The following is a 15,555-nucleotide window of genomic DNA, read 5'->3' on the forward strand; positions in this document are numbered from 1 at the left end:
AAGAGAAATGTGTTTCTCGGTTTTAGCCAATTCCTATGTTTTATGTATGAGTTTCCTATACATAAGAGTCTATATTCAAACTAAGGAATTGGCTTCAGAGATCCTCAAAAACTGTATTTCTAAAGTTAATATTGATCTCTTCAGTATTGCTTGCTCGATTCTCATGTGTGTTTTTTTACTTCAGTTATGAATAGATTTTCCCCTCAAAAGTATTTTCTTGCTGTTTCCATGTCTGCATACATCGCCACTTGCAAGTCCATTACTAATTAGTACTAAAGATTGATACCAGCATACATAGTTCAATTTTCATTTTCAGCTCCTAAAATTTCTTTTTGATATGAGTTTAAAAAAGTTGCCCAAGTATAAAACTTTTTGGAATAGTGTATGCATCATACACAGTTTGTGATTTTATTCTAAATAGTGGTTACTGATTTTATAATACTAACTGATTCAGCTGTTTTACCAAAATTGTGAAATTACTCTTAACAAAAATATGTGACACAGTTAGTCAATCAAAGGCCTTTGGCAGATCAGTGAATACACTACAAAGTTTTCCTTGTTCTTTCAGTACTTTGATTATGTGTGTTGTAAAACCTGATATTGCTTTTTTGTGACTCTATCCACTTTGAGGCTGTGCTATGCACTGTTCAGTATATTATATGCCAGTATGGTTCTGCAAATGGTGATGTATGAGATGCCCATAGAAAGGCTAGAATAAGAAGTATTGTATAGATCAGTGGGAGAGGTTTTGTACCTTGTCTACCAGGAGGCAAAATCAACAGGGAAAGGAGTGGGGAACTAGAGTGTGTGCTACGGGTGTGTATCACATAAAATTGCAGAGTTTGTATTTATGATTGAAATTTTATTCAAATTTCACTTTATTTTCATATCTTCATGGTGAAGTATGGTATTAAAGCCATTCATGTAATTTATAGCTCTTGAGAGCTGTTAATGAGCCACATTTCTGATAGCATCATTGAATGCTTTTGCCACATAATTTACGTTTTTGGTGTTTAAACCACACATATTTGCTCTTCCACTGCTGTAAAGATAAATGTGCCATGTATCCCTCAAATACTCAACTTGCTGGGCTGCAACAAAACAACAGTAGTTATTTTATGTGTACAAGCAAAATATGTACTATACATAATTTAAGGATGAAAGGAAATAACTCACCAGATAGGACACTGAGTCACTGATTGGCACATAACTGAGACTGAGAATACTACTAGCTTCTAGGTGAACCCTTCTTCAGGGATATAGAGTACACACATGCCTGTATAGCTACAGGGTCATGGCTGACTATATTGTGTCTGCACTGCAGCTTGACAGGGATGAGTAGTCATGTCATATGAAGTGGATAGGGGCAAAATGTTGGCATGGGAGGGAGGGAGGGAGGGTAGGGTAGGGTAGGGTAGGGTAGGGTAGGGTAGGGTAGGGTAGGGAAACTGTGGCTGACAGCCGCAGGGTATTGGAATGTGACACTTATGAGCTCATTCTCACTGCAGGCAATGGGAGTTTCACACCACATAGTGAGGTGGTGGAGTGAACTGAGAAGGGGGAGAGAGAGCAGGAGATGAGGTAGACTTTGGAGAAGAGAGTGAGAGTGCAGGAAACCAGAGCCTGGGGCAGTGATGGAGGTAGGAGTGGAGTGTGGGCTGGGTACGAGTGCACGAGCGTGCGCCCACACACACACACACACACACACACACACACACACACACGCACACACATGGCTATGTTCTCAGTCTCATTATAGTGCCTATCCCATCAGCAATTCATTGAGTTATTATAAAGTATACAATCTGACATTCTAATGGCTGATTAATGTACACTAATGAATCAGATAGAGGAATACTTCAGGAGAGAAATGAAGATATTTTTATATTCATTTTTCACTGAGTTACATCACATTGGTTGGGAGGTAGTTACATTATCCATTGATAATTTCCTCTCTAACATAATATGAAATGTGCAATTACAATAAAAATATGATGGCATATGATACAGTTAGATCTTGCATTTGCTGAGAGATATGCAGGTGAATATTGTCATGAAGCAAAGACACCCCTTTACTGACCTTGCCAAGCTTTTTGTTTGCAGTTGCTTGACAGAGTTGAGTTAATATGTCACAAAAGTATCAGATTTAAGTGTGTTATCCTGGAGTGAAAAATCCACAAGCAATGCTCCTTGCCTATCTCAAGCACAGTGCATGTGATTAATTGGGCTGGAGTTGTGTGCTTGGACTTCACTTCCTTTGGTGATGTTAAATGCTTCCAAAGCATTGATTGTAATTTTCACTCTGGTCTAGTAGAAGGCGTCCATTTTTCATCTTCAGTGACAGTTTGTCTAAAAAATTCATTACCTTAATTACTTACTGCAGCACTCAAACGACTTCAAAGTACTCATTGCTTGACTGGTTGTGTGCACGTAGTCAGCAGTTTAAGTGAACATTAGGATGGGGATTCTTTAATGCTGTAACCACTTTTTTACCATTCCACCACTCAGTGTTCTCACCACAGACTTCACTAATTTGCCAATGAATTTTGCATGTTTTATACTATTTTCCACATAGAAAGTGAATCACTGCACATATTTCACACACTGGGATTTTAAGTTAACTGAAGCATTGTAAATAAGCATGAACATACACAAACACTCATTCTTCTATTATATTGTCTGCAGGTAACCAATAGATACGTATACTCAACAGATGTATCCAGATTGCTGACAATAGTTATGCATTGGACATAAAAGACATGCCTCATAACACTTCTGTTAACACAAATATTTTTCATCTTCCCTCTCAACACTGTTTTTTTGTATGATACCTGAGAAATTACATTGTGCAACAGAATTAAAGGATCACTTCTTTTAACACTGTAATTCCCACCCTCTGCAACACCTAAGTTTTAAATTAGGCTTGAAAGTGCATACAACTTTCCTCTCTAATGGTACAAATATGTGGCACCCTGCAGTCACCCTTGGGCTCAGCTGTGCTTAAAATAGCAAGGTGTTGACATATGTGAAAAAAAGAGCCACAGCTCAGAAGTTCATGTGATGTGTACAGTGGGTTAACGATGTCACATTGGCACCAAAATTCACCACAATTGTACCCAATGCCATTGTTGACATGTCGTGTGACAGCCCCTCTTACCCACATTTCACCCCTTCTTTTGATGCCTGTGTCATGAGATGTTAGAACCACGACACACAGTGTTGAAATCACGTGGTTTACTTATGAGTTGAGAAAAACATTCCAAACACCGCTCAGAATCAGCATGAAAAGACCTCAGGGAGTGCTGTAAAGGGCATCAATGGAACTAACCCTTTCCCTGAGGTGTTGATTCCCATACATTTCATGATTGAAAATGACAGCAGTGCAATGAACAACAGGAATACATTCTTAACAAACTTTGACATTGCTGAATCATCATGTTTCCACCTTTCTCTTAGGATATTGTGAAGCTGCATCCCCATTAAACCTGATTTGACCCCTTTGGAGGACGGTTCAATCACATTTTTACTCTTGTGTACAAGTTGGAACAACTGTTCAAAACCATTCTACAAAATCTGAACATGATCTGTATCAGGAAAGAGTACTAAATGCATTTTTATCCCTCCTATTTCGAGTCCCCCTGTGGTGTTTTATGCAAGGGGGGGGGGGGGGGATGAAATGTTGACACACACATGAATAAAATGACCAACCTCCCAGTTTGGCAAAAACCCTCAATGACACTTGCCCACCTTTTTTGAGAATTGAGAAACATACGATCCTGTTGTACTAAAACAACCTGTAAAGTAATCTGTGGTACCTGCATGTAGGCAACTCACTGACACCACTGTAAATCAAGTTACCTGCCTGCATGCGCCTCAGACTACTTTATGTGCTGTTTCTGTACACATTCATTTTTAAAATTGTCAGTAAAAGTCAATGGGTGCCACTGAAGGTTTTGCCATACTGGGGCCTCTCTTTTGTTGACAATTACAAGGTTCCATAAACATGATCCTTTAATTCTGTTGCACAGTGTATTTAGTGCAAGGTGTTTCTTTCTTGAATAGTATATGTAATTGTCATGGTAGGGAGGCAGTATGCTTGAGTACTTATTGCTACAAGTCAGGCCAATATGTGGGATATCAGTTCCTGTGTGAACATGTTCCCTTCTGCTGTTAAATAATCTTGCTTAAAATTAGCATTTGTACATGAAATATTTTTGCTACTTTTCTGTTATTCCTTTATTAACTCATAATGGTCCACAAGTGTGAATGACTGGTAAACTCTTTGAGTGTGTCACATTTATTGTCTAGCATTTCCAAATGAATGTGAATAACTTAAACAGCTAAACAGAGAGAAAGTTGTAGGAAGATTATTACGATAGTATGCATCATGAAACTAGTTGCTCACATCCGAAGCAATCACAGTCGTCTCCAACAGCCAAAGACAGTAGCATTGTGCGAATGTGTGAGAGTTCTACTTCTGAGGAAGGAGTTTGTCCAAAAGCTTTTATATTTCTAGCAATGTTCTGCAAACTTTCTGTGTCTTAACATAAGTAATGAGCACAAAAAGAAGACTACTTAAGGCTCATGTTGGTCCTCATGTGTCCGTAAACGAGATATGACTCATTGGAATAGTTCCCCTTGTCTACATTTAGCTATTCACTCTGCAAGCCACTGTACGGTGCATGGTAAATGGTGGTCCTTACCAGCACTAGCAATTTTTTGTGCTATTCTATTTTCAAATTGAGTGAGAGAAAAACTGACTGCCTGTACACATCTTATGTGACCTGATCTCTCTCACCATACTCTAAAGATACCTATGTGAGATATGTGGTGATTGCAGTGGTAGTGTCACATAGTTTTCCTCAAATATTAGCCCTCTAAATTTCCTCAGTCTAGTTTTGAGAGTGCAATGTCCATCTTCCACCCAAAGTTCCCCAAGAATCTCTTTAACTTTAGTGTATGCACTGTACTAATCTGCTCCACCTCTAGCTGCACATCTCTGAATGTGTTCAGCTTCTGCTAGTATACTTTCTTGGTAAGGATTCCAAATGGTGGAACAGTATTACAGAATTTCCTAGGATGTTCTGGTAAATCTTTCACCGGGATATAACAGTGAAAACTATTGTAGGCTTTGCATGTAGCACTTATTATAGGTGCATGTAATTAAGCTACTTCTGTCAATTTCCCCGCATTCTCTTTTGTAGCATACTCTGCTTTCACAATTTTCTCCAAGTTGTATCACTAAACAAAGTTGGGTGTTTGGCATCTTTCATTACCATACATGGTATATATTTCTTTAGATTGCAGTTGGTGGTGTCTTTCAACTAAAGCACAGTTGTACTCTGTTGGATTTGAAATAAATGTTCTCTGTTCACCTTTATGTAGGTTGTTTTGGCTGTCTTTCTTTTTGACTAAACACAAATACCATATCAGCTTTCTTGATGACTTGGCTCTTGGAAAAAATCGAGTTTGTTTCCAGCCAAGAGCCTAAAACATTTCTTTTGTGTTTTGTCAGAAAATGCATTCACAATTTCTTAACAATGCAGTGTGTCCTTACCATTGATAACATATCAGTCTCAATTGCTGTGTGCCAAAAGCCCATGACCATAAGCATGGCCATGGGGATGATTTCAGTTGGTGGGAAACAAGGATTATATTTTCACAGTTAGGCCATTGTGAAAATCAATCATCAAGATGACCATTGTGGCAATATACTGTTACAAAGTGTGTCATTTATTCCCATCATTCCTTTCAGTTTTATTTCCTTTAATCTTTAAGAACAGATTAAAACAGAGTTATGTACCTGCGTATAGTTGCATAAGTCAATTGTATGCATTGGCATGGTTGAGTGGTGTAACTGAGATTATCATTTTAGCAATTTTCTGTTATCCATTTTAACCTCTCTCATCTGAATGATTGCTCTAATCCAACAGCCATGTGTGTATTGTCAAATTCTTGTCATCATCCTTTAATGTAATTTTTATTGCTTTCTCATGCATTGAGAGGCATGCTTTTGAAATGCATGAAAGTTTTTCTGATGAGGAAATAATGAACGATCAGAATTATCATATTCAGTCAAGGTGATGGCATTTGTATTGCTGACTATCCAAATTTCCATTATTGTCATAATAATTTGTCCATTGTTCAGTGTCCATTTGGTGCTATTTCTGCACTCCAAGAAAATTCCTGGCACAGTGGCCCATGGGAGTAGCTGAATCAATAGAAATCGAGTAACATAAACTAGTGTAAATCACTTTCTGTTTAGCTACCAAACAACACTGTATGTATTACAGCTATGTTGAAACTAGACATGACATGTGGAATTAAGCATCATTGAAATGTTGTGTGTAATTGAGTTTGAAAACCTCTTATTTTTGACGCATTAAACTTATTAAACACAGATTCCTCTTCTAGCTAAAGACTGAATTAACAGTTCTTTATTATGATCCTGTAGGCTTACACTTGTATGAAGCATATATACTTGTAATAAAGGAAACATCCTGAACAGAAAACATTCACTATCATGTATTTCCTAAAGACAAACTATTTTATCGGACTTTCTAACACTAATTATTTCAAAGAAAAATTTAAAAATATAATTTAGTATGTAATTATTAACATTGAAATTTATTTTCTGCTAGGTGGCATTGTATGCTTTTTCAGAAAGTTGCTGTCATGTAAATCATGCTATAGAATTTTGGGCAGACTTCTTTTAACTTGATACCTGAATACCAAGGTCCTTTTTCAAGGATGGTCAGTTGGTGAGATATGTTGTGGGTGTATATATTTCTATTTTACCTGCTTTGAATTACTTTTGTACTGTATATTATTATTTTATTTGCACTACCTTACAAAAAACGTGAAACATTCAGAAAATGTGATTGGATGTAAGTCTAACTTTGTACACATACACATCATCAGCACATATGCAAGTGATGAGAGTTGCAATTTTCCATGACGGCTAGACTGGCTACCCTTGAGCATTAATGTTCATGTTTAGTGTTGTTACCAGGCCCCGTAGGGTATATAAGGGACATGAACACCATCAGATGTTGCATGATCTCTGTGAAGGACACAAAATGCCACATACTTGTATCAGACAGCATTATCAGAGGCTGGCACAGTTCGAAAGAGGCCTCATTGTGGATCTCCATTTGTCCAGCTGGTCAAGTCGTGCAATAACTAGATCTGTGTGGAATTCTAATGTGACAGTGGCCAATGTTGGACAGTTGGGGAATGTGAGGGCAGACCTACTTCTTGTCAAGGTTACAATCAACCACATCTTACCACCAGGATTGATGATCACCATGTAGTAGGCCACACACATTGTATCCCTTCACATCTGTGCCTGCCATCCAAGAACAAGACTCCCTGCAATATTCTGTCAGTCCACACCATTTGTCGAAGATTAGCAGCAGCTGGACTAGGGAGTATCATTTAGTGTGTGGGCTGCTGTTAACACCACAGCAGAATGGCTGTGTCTGGAGTGGTGTCATTCCTGAGCATCGTGGACTGCTGATGATTTGTATTTGGCGATGAATCACCATTCTGCACTACACCAGGTGGCCACCCTCAGAGAGTGTGGTAGCAACCTGGAGAGTGCTCCCATTCTTCCAGGGTTTGGAGAGCCACAGTGGTGTTACTCCTGGTGTTACGATGTGGAGAGCCATCGGGTATGGCTTCGGATCACACACAACTGGTAGTGATTGAGGGAACTCTGACAGCACAACATTTCGTCACAGACATCCCGCATCCTAATGTGTTACTTTGTGTGTGACAGCATTGTGGTGCCATTTTTCAACAACACAATGCCACCCACACGTGGCATGCATCTTTGGAAATTGTCTACCTGATGTTGAGGTATCCATGTGGCCAGCAAGATACGCAGATCTGTCTACGATAGGATGTGTGGGGCCAGCTGGGGCATCAGCTCTGCCCCAGTTCTGGTGTCTGGGATCTTGAGGACCAGTTGCAACTTTTGTGGGGAGTTTGCCCCAGAAGAGGGTACGACGACTTTATGACATTCTTCTCCACCAATTAAGTGCACACATTCAGGCTAGAGGAGCTGCAGTGTCGTACTGATACGTGAGTTCGTACAGCCAAGTTCTCTGTTAGTTTTTCCCGATTTTGTAGCAACTGCAATAATATCGCATACCCTCTCAACCTGTGAACTTTCATTTTATTTCATTTCATTTCCTCCTCGCCCTCTGGGTACTTCACTTTTTTTGTTAAGTAGCAGTGTATGTACAGAGATGTAAAGGTTCAGATGCATAGACTTTTAAAATGATTTCTGTTCTCCATACTGTTGATACAGTTTATAAAGTCCATAGTGTACTATCTGAGCAGTGGGTCTGGAAATATATACTGTCTATCTGTATAAAGTTCAGAAAAGTGTGGAATCTTACTTATTATTGTGCAAAATATGAACTTATTCATAAACAGTCAACAGTGCCATAAAACTGTCATGGCATAAAGTCAATCGTCAGCACACCAGTCGGGAATGAGAGAGAAGGGATGGCTGTGAAAAGATGTCAGCCAATAGCACACTCACAAACCCCTCTACAGGATGAAAATGCAACAGCAGTCGCCCTTAGGTGAAGAGGACATAACAGCTGCACCCGACTGGTCGCGGCCCAGTTGAAGAGCAGCTTCAAGATTAGGGACTTGTATAGCAGCGACTACTGTATTCAAATCTGTGTAACATGGATGTGGGAATTCTTATATTGAAGAACATTTTGCATGTCACCCTTTGCTTGCGACACATTTCTGTAATCCAAGTTAAGTATCTGTAAATTCCATTTTGTAATAAAACTCATTAATACAATTTGTTTGAATGTCGTCTAGCAATCCGAGAAAGTAGGTTTCCTAGACACCCTGAATTTGACAACTGGGCAGGATTTAACAAAAATGATGGAGGCTTTTTGATAACATCACCCCTCCACGAAACTTTTGCTACAGTCAGAAACAGCCAGCATCCCTTGTTCAGCATGAGTTAAATGAAATTATAAACATGAACGCCAGTCTGTTGATGAACCATTCAGTTTGAAACCAGTAACAGAACTATTTATTTTTAATAAATAGCATATTACTAGTGGCTGATTGCTATTTTTTTAGTTTTTTGTAAGAATTAACCTGTACTGCCACACTGTCACAGTCTCACTGTGTCAGATTTCAACAAAATAGCAAAAAGTCATAAATCTCACTTCTCTACTTTTAGTGCCATAATCACATAACACTAAAATTATAGAAGTTCAGACCCATACTGCAACCCATTCATGTTCTAAATAGAAATTAAGAAAAGATTCTGGTACATGTTAACTGATTATTCCTTTGCTGCTTGACAGACCAACCTCATATTTATATAGAAGATACGCACAAAGTTGTGGATGTTATACAGCATTAATTTAGTTAGGTAATGAGTTTCCAGCTAATGAGGCCATGGTCAAACTATAATAATAGTCAATATATCTAAAAACAAAGATGATGTGACTTACCGAACGAAAGCGCTGGCAGGTCGATAGACACAAACAAACACAAACATACACACAAAATTCTAGCTTTCGCAACAAACGGTTGCTTCGTCAGGAAAGAGGGAAAGACGAAAGGAAGTGGGTATTAAGGGAGAGGGTAAGGAGTCATTCCAATCCCGGGAGTGGAAAGACTTACCTTAGGGGGAAAAAAGGACGGGTATACACTCGCACACACACACACATATCCATCCACACATATACAGACACAAGCAGACATATTTAAAGACAGAGAGTTTGGGCAGAGATGTCAGTCGAGGCAGAAGTGCAGAGGCAAAGATGATGTTGAATGACAGGTGAGGTATGAGTGGCGGCAACTTGAAATTAGCGGAGATTGAGGCCTGGTGGGTAACGGGAAGAGTGGATATATTGAAGAGCAAATTCCCATCTCCGGAGCTCGGATAGGTTGGTGTTGGTGGGAAGTATCCAGATAACCCGAACAGTGTAACACTGTGCCAAGATGTGCTGGCCGTGCACCAAGGCATGTTTAGCCACAGGGTGATCCTCATTACCAACAAACACTGTCTGCCTGTGTCCATTCATGTGAATGGACAGTTTGTTGCTGGTCATTTCCACATAGAATGCATCGCAGTGTAGGCAGGTCAGTTGGTAAATCGTGTGGGTGCTTTCACACGTGGCTCTGCCTTTGATCGTGTACACCTTCCGGGTTACAGGACTGGAGTAGGTGGTGGTGGGAGGGTGCACGGGACAGGTTTTACACTGGGGGCAGTTACAAGGATAGGAGCCAGAGGGTAGGGAAGGTGGTTTGGGGATTTCATAGGGATGAACTAACAGGTTACGAAGGTTAGGTGGACGGCAGAAAGACACTCTTGGTGGAGTGGGGAGGATTTCATGAAGGATGGATCTCATTTCAGGGCAGGATTTGAGGAAGTCGTATCCCTGCTGGAGAGCCACATTCAGAGTCTGGTCCAGTCCCGGAAAGTATCCTGTCACAAGTGGGGCACTTTTGTGGTTCTTCTGTGGGGGATTCTGGGTTTGAGGGGATGAGGAAGTGGCTCTGGTTATTTGCTTCTGTACCAGGTTGGGAGGGTAGTTGCGGGATGCGAAAGCTGTTGTCAGGTTGTTGGTGTAATGGTTCAGGGATTCCGGACTGGAGCAGATTCGTTTGTCACGAAGACCCAGGCTGTAGGGAAGGGACCGTTTGATGTGGAATGGGTGGCAGCTGTCATAATGGAGGTACTGTTGCTTGTTGGTGGGTTTGATGTGGACGGACGTGTGAAGCTGGCCAATGGACAGGTGGAGGTCAACGTCAAGGAAAGTGGGTTGGGATATGGAGTAGGACCAGGTGAATCTGATGGAACCAAAGGAGTTGAGGTTGGAGAGGAAATTCTGGAGTTCTTCTTCACTGTGAGTCCAGATCATGAAGATGTCATCAATAAATCTGTACCAAATTTTGGGTTGGCAGGCCTGGGTAACCAAGAAGGCTTCCTCTAAGTGACCCATGAATAGGTACGAGGGGGTCATCCTGGTACCCATGGCTGTTCCCTTTAATTGTTGGTATGTCTGGCCTTCAAAAGTGAAGAAGTTGTGGGTCAGGATGAAGCTGGCTAAGGTGATGAAGAAAGAGGTTTTAGGTAGGGTGGCAGGTGATCGGCGTGAAAGGAAATGCTCCATCGCAGCGAGGCCCTGGACGTGCGGAATATTTGTGTATAAGGAAGTGGCATCAATGGTTACAAGGATGGTTTCCGGGGGTAACAGATTGGGTAAGGATTCCAGGCGTTCGAGAAAGTGGTTGGTGTCTTTGATGAAGGATGGGAGACTGCATGTAATGGGTTGATGGTGTTAATCTACGTAGGCAGAGATACGTTCTGTGGGGGCTTGGTAACCAGCCACAATGGGGCGGCCGGGATGATTGGGTTTGTGGATTTTAGGAAGAAGGTAGGGGTGCGGTGTGTCGGTGGGGTCAGGAGATTGATGGAGTCAGGTGAAAGGTTTTGCAGGGGGCCTAAGTTTCTGAGGATTCCTTGAAGTTCTGCCTGGACATCGGGAATGGGGTTACCTTGGCAAACTTTGTATGTGGTGTTGTCTGAAACCTGATGCAGTCCCTCAGCCACATACTCCCGACGATCAAGTACCACGGTCGTGGAACCCTTGTCCGCCGGAAGAATGACGATGGATCGGTCAGCCTTCAGATCACGGATAGCCTGAGCTTCAGCAGTGGTGATGTTGGGAGTAGGATTAAGGTTTTTTAAGAAGGATTGAGATGCAAGGCTGGAAGTCAGAAATTCCTGGAAGGTTTGGAGAGGGTGATTTTGAGGAAGAGGAGGTGGGTCCCACTGCGACGGAGGACGGAACTGTTCCAGGCAGGGTTCAATTTGGATGGTGTCTTGGGGAGTTGGATCATTAGGAGTAGGATTAGGATCATTTTTCTTCGTGGCAAAGTGATATTTCCAGCAGAGAGTACGAGTGTAGGACAGTAAGTCTTTGACGAGGGCTGTTTGGTTGAATCTGGGAGTGGGGCTGAAGGTGAGGCCTTTGGATAGGACAGAGGTTTCGGATTGGGAGAGAGGTTTGGAGGAAAGGTTAACTACTGAATTAGGGTGTTGTGGTTCCAGATTGTGTTGATCGGAATTTCAAGGTTTTGGAGGGAGTGGAGCTGGAAGTGGGAGATTGAGTAGATGGGAGAGACTGGGTTTGTGTGCAATGAGAGGAGGTTGAGGTTTGCTGGAAAGATTGTGAAGGGTGAGTGAGTTGCCTTTCCGGAGGTGGGAAACCAGGAGATTGGATAGTTTTTTGAGGTGGAGGGTGGCATCCTGTTCCACCCCCAGAAACCATCCTTGTAACCATTGATGCCACTTCCTTATACACAAATATTCCGCACGTCCAGGGCCTCGCTGCGATGGAGCATTTCCTTTCACGCCAATCACCTGTCACCCTACCTAAAACCTCTTTCCTCATCACCTTAGCCAGCTTCATCCTGACCCACAACTTCTTCACTTTTGAAGGCCAGACATACCAACAATTAAAGGGAACAGCCATGGGTACCAGGATGGCCCCCTCGTACGCCAATCTATTCATGGGCTGCTTAGAGGAAGCCTTCTTGGTTACCCAGGCCTGCCAACCCAAAATTTGGTACAGATTTATTGATGACATCTTCATGATCTGGACTCACAGTGAAGAAGAACTCCAGAATTTCCTCTAAAAACCTCAACTCCTTTGGTTCCATCAGATTCACCTGGTCCTACTCCAAATCCCAACCCACTTTCCTTGACGTTGACCTCCACCTGTCCAATGGCCAGCTTCAAATGTCCGTCCACATCAAACCCACCAACAAGCAACAGTACCTCCATTATGACAGCTGCCACCCATTCCACATCAAACGGTCCCTTCCCTACAGCCTGGGTCTTCGTGACAAACGAATCTGCTCCAGTCCGGAATCCCTGAACCATTACACCAACAACCTGACAACAGCTTTCGCATCCCGCAACTACCCTCCCAACCTGGTACAGAAGCAAATAACCAGAGCCACTTCCTCATCCCCTCAAACCCAGAATCCCCCACAGAAGAACCACAAAAGTGCCCCACTTGTGACAGGATACTTTCCGGGACTGGACCAGACTCTGAATGTGGCTCTCCAGCAGGGATACGACTTCCTCAAATCCTGCCCTGAAATGAGATCCATCCTTCATGAAATCCTCCCCACTCCACCAAGAGTGTCTTTCCGCCGTCCACCTAACCTTCGTAACCTGTTAGTTCATCCCTATGAAATCCCCAAACCACCTTCCCTACCCTCTGGCTCCTATCCTTGTAACTGCCCCCAGTGTAAAACCTGTCCCGTGCACCCTCCCACCACCACCTACTCCAGTCCTGTAACCCGGAAGGTGTACACGATCAAAGGCAGAGCCACATGTGAAAGCACCCACGCGATTTACCAACTGACCTGCCTACACTGTGATGCATTCTATGTGGAAATGACCAGCAACAAACTGTCCATTCACATGAATGGACACAGGCAGACAGTGTTTGTTGGTAATGAGGATCACCCTGTGGCTAAACATGCCTTGGTGCACGGCCAGCACATCTTGGCACAGTGTTACACCGTCCGGGTTATCTGGATACTTCCCACCAACACCAACCTATCCGAACTCCGGAGATGGGAACTTGCTCTTCAATATATCCTCTCTTCCCGTTACCCACCAGGCCTCAATCTCCGCTAATTTCAAGTTGCCGCCACTCATATCTCACCTGTCATTCAACAACATCTTTGCCTCTGCACTTCTGCCTCGACTGACATCTCTGCCCAAACTCTTTGTCTTTAAATACGTCTGCTTGTGTCTGTATATGTGTGGATGGATATGTGTGTGTGTGCGAGTGTATACCCGTCCTTTTTTCCCCCTAAGGTAAGTCTTTCCGCTCCCGGGATTGGAATGACTCCTTACACCTCTCCCTTAAAACCCACTTCCTTTCGTCTTTCCCTCTCCTTCCCTCTTTCCTGACGAAGCAACCGTTTGTTGCGAAAGCTAGAATTTTGTGTGTATGTTTGTGTTTGTTTGTGTCTATCGACCTGCCAGCACTTTCGTTCGGTAAGTCACATCATCTTTGTTTTTAGATATATTTTTCCCACGTGGAATGTTTCCCTCTATTATATTGATATAATAATAGTCACCTTGAAAACTGAAAACTGGTTAATTAAATAAATTAGTACTAATGTCTAATATCCATGAAGAGTATGCAGGGCTGGGTGGCATCAATATGTGGCATGCAGGTCATGGTAAACACCACTGCAGCCACAGGCATCTACCTATTGGTGTCCAAGTGTCAGGTACTTAGGTCACCACTTAGCTCCTCTGTGGCTAGCTCAGCTCTATGCCAACTACCAGCTTCCCTCAAGCCAATGTTTCAGACCACAACACCTGCTGTTGCTGCTACCCATCTGACAGTGCTGTCTCGTGCCTTTGCAGGATCACATCTGCTTTGAATGGCCTGCTTCCTCAGCTCGTCGCCACTACCATTGATCACAGACTTCTTCATAGTGTCCCCCATAATGCATCATCACAGGAGGACATTTTAGTTGTGTTCACTGTGGGCTTTTGTCCTCTGACACAGTACTGAGTTCAGTTACCGTAACACATGTATATTGGTCACATCCTTGGTACATGACTCAGCCAAGGGTCACAGTAATCCACATTTTTGTGCTATTCTTTTAGTTAAATAAATGTTTCTATTAACTACAATGCACAGAGGAGCAGAAAAAACACATACAAATTTGATGGCATACCTGTGAGGCCAGTGTATGAGAACATTCCTTTCTGTTCTGTTATATGGTTCCAGTTACCTGGTGTCTGTAGCTTTTCTAGAGACAACTTCAGTGCTGACCTCATTTCCTGTATCCGTTTCGTCATGATCTTCACACAGTCTTTCCTGAAATGTAGAAATAAAATTAAATGTGATCAGAATGAATCATATTGTAATTGTAGACAAACAGAGGCATAAAAGTTGAGGCAGTAGTTACGAAGGGAATGAGACAGGGTTGTAACCTATCCACGTTATTCGATCTGTACATAGAGCAAGTAGTAAGGGAAACAGAAAACATATACAGAAGGTATAAAAGTTCAGGGAGAAAATATAAGGTCTCGAAGTTTTGCCACTAACAGTGTAACCTGCTCAGAGATTGCAGAGGACTTGAAAGATAGGTTGAACAGAATGGATTATCTCCTGGGAAGATGTTCTAAGATGAATATTAATCAAACTAAAATTAGGCTAATGGAGTCAAGTCAAGTCAGATGATTCTCATGGGATTAGATTATAAAATAAGACACTAAAAATAACAGAAAAGATTTGCTCCTTGAGCAGGCAACTAATTGATTGTGGAAGACATAAACTAGAAATAAAACACAGTTTTGCTGAAAAAGAGAAATATATTAACGCTGTATTTAAATTTAATTTCTAGGATGTATTTTCTGGAAGAAATACTGCAGTGCTATACACCGTGGATTCAGATATAATTCTGTATGAAGTAGGTCCCCCAGAGTGAAATATGTATGAATGGTTTTTGCACTCTCAGTAT

The 15,555-nt window shown here is 41.9% G+C and overlaps 1 protein-coding gene across 1 annotated transcript in view; it reads right to left on the reverse strand.

Annotated features, from left to right (window-relative positions):
- Window positions 1-841: 841 nt before the first annotated feature.
- LOC126473908 (aspartate aminotransferase, cytoplasmic-like) overlaps window positions 842-15,555 on the reverse strand; it is a 70,020-nt gene continuing 55,306 nt past the window's right edge. Inside the window, exons 7-8 of the mRNA XM_050101254.1 lie at window positions 14,767-14,909; window positions 842-1,091 (exon numbers count right to left, since the gene is read on the reverse strand). Coding sequence (XP_049957211.1) covers window positions 949-1,091; window positions 14,767-14,909 — 286 coding nt within the window. The 3' untranslated portion in view covers window positions 842-948. The remainder of the gene's footprint in view (window positions 1,092-14,766; window positions 14,910-15,555) is intronic.

The sequence above is a fragment of the Schistocerca serialis genome, chromosome 4 (assembly GCF_023864345.2).
Source record: "Schistocerca serialis cubense isolate TAMUIC-IGC-003099 chromosome 4, iqSchSeri2.2, whole genome shotgun sequence".
NCBI classification, from domain to species: Eukaryota; Metazoa; Arthropoda; class Insecta; order Orthoptera; family Acrididae; genus Schistocerca; species Schistocerca serialis.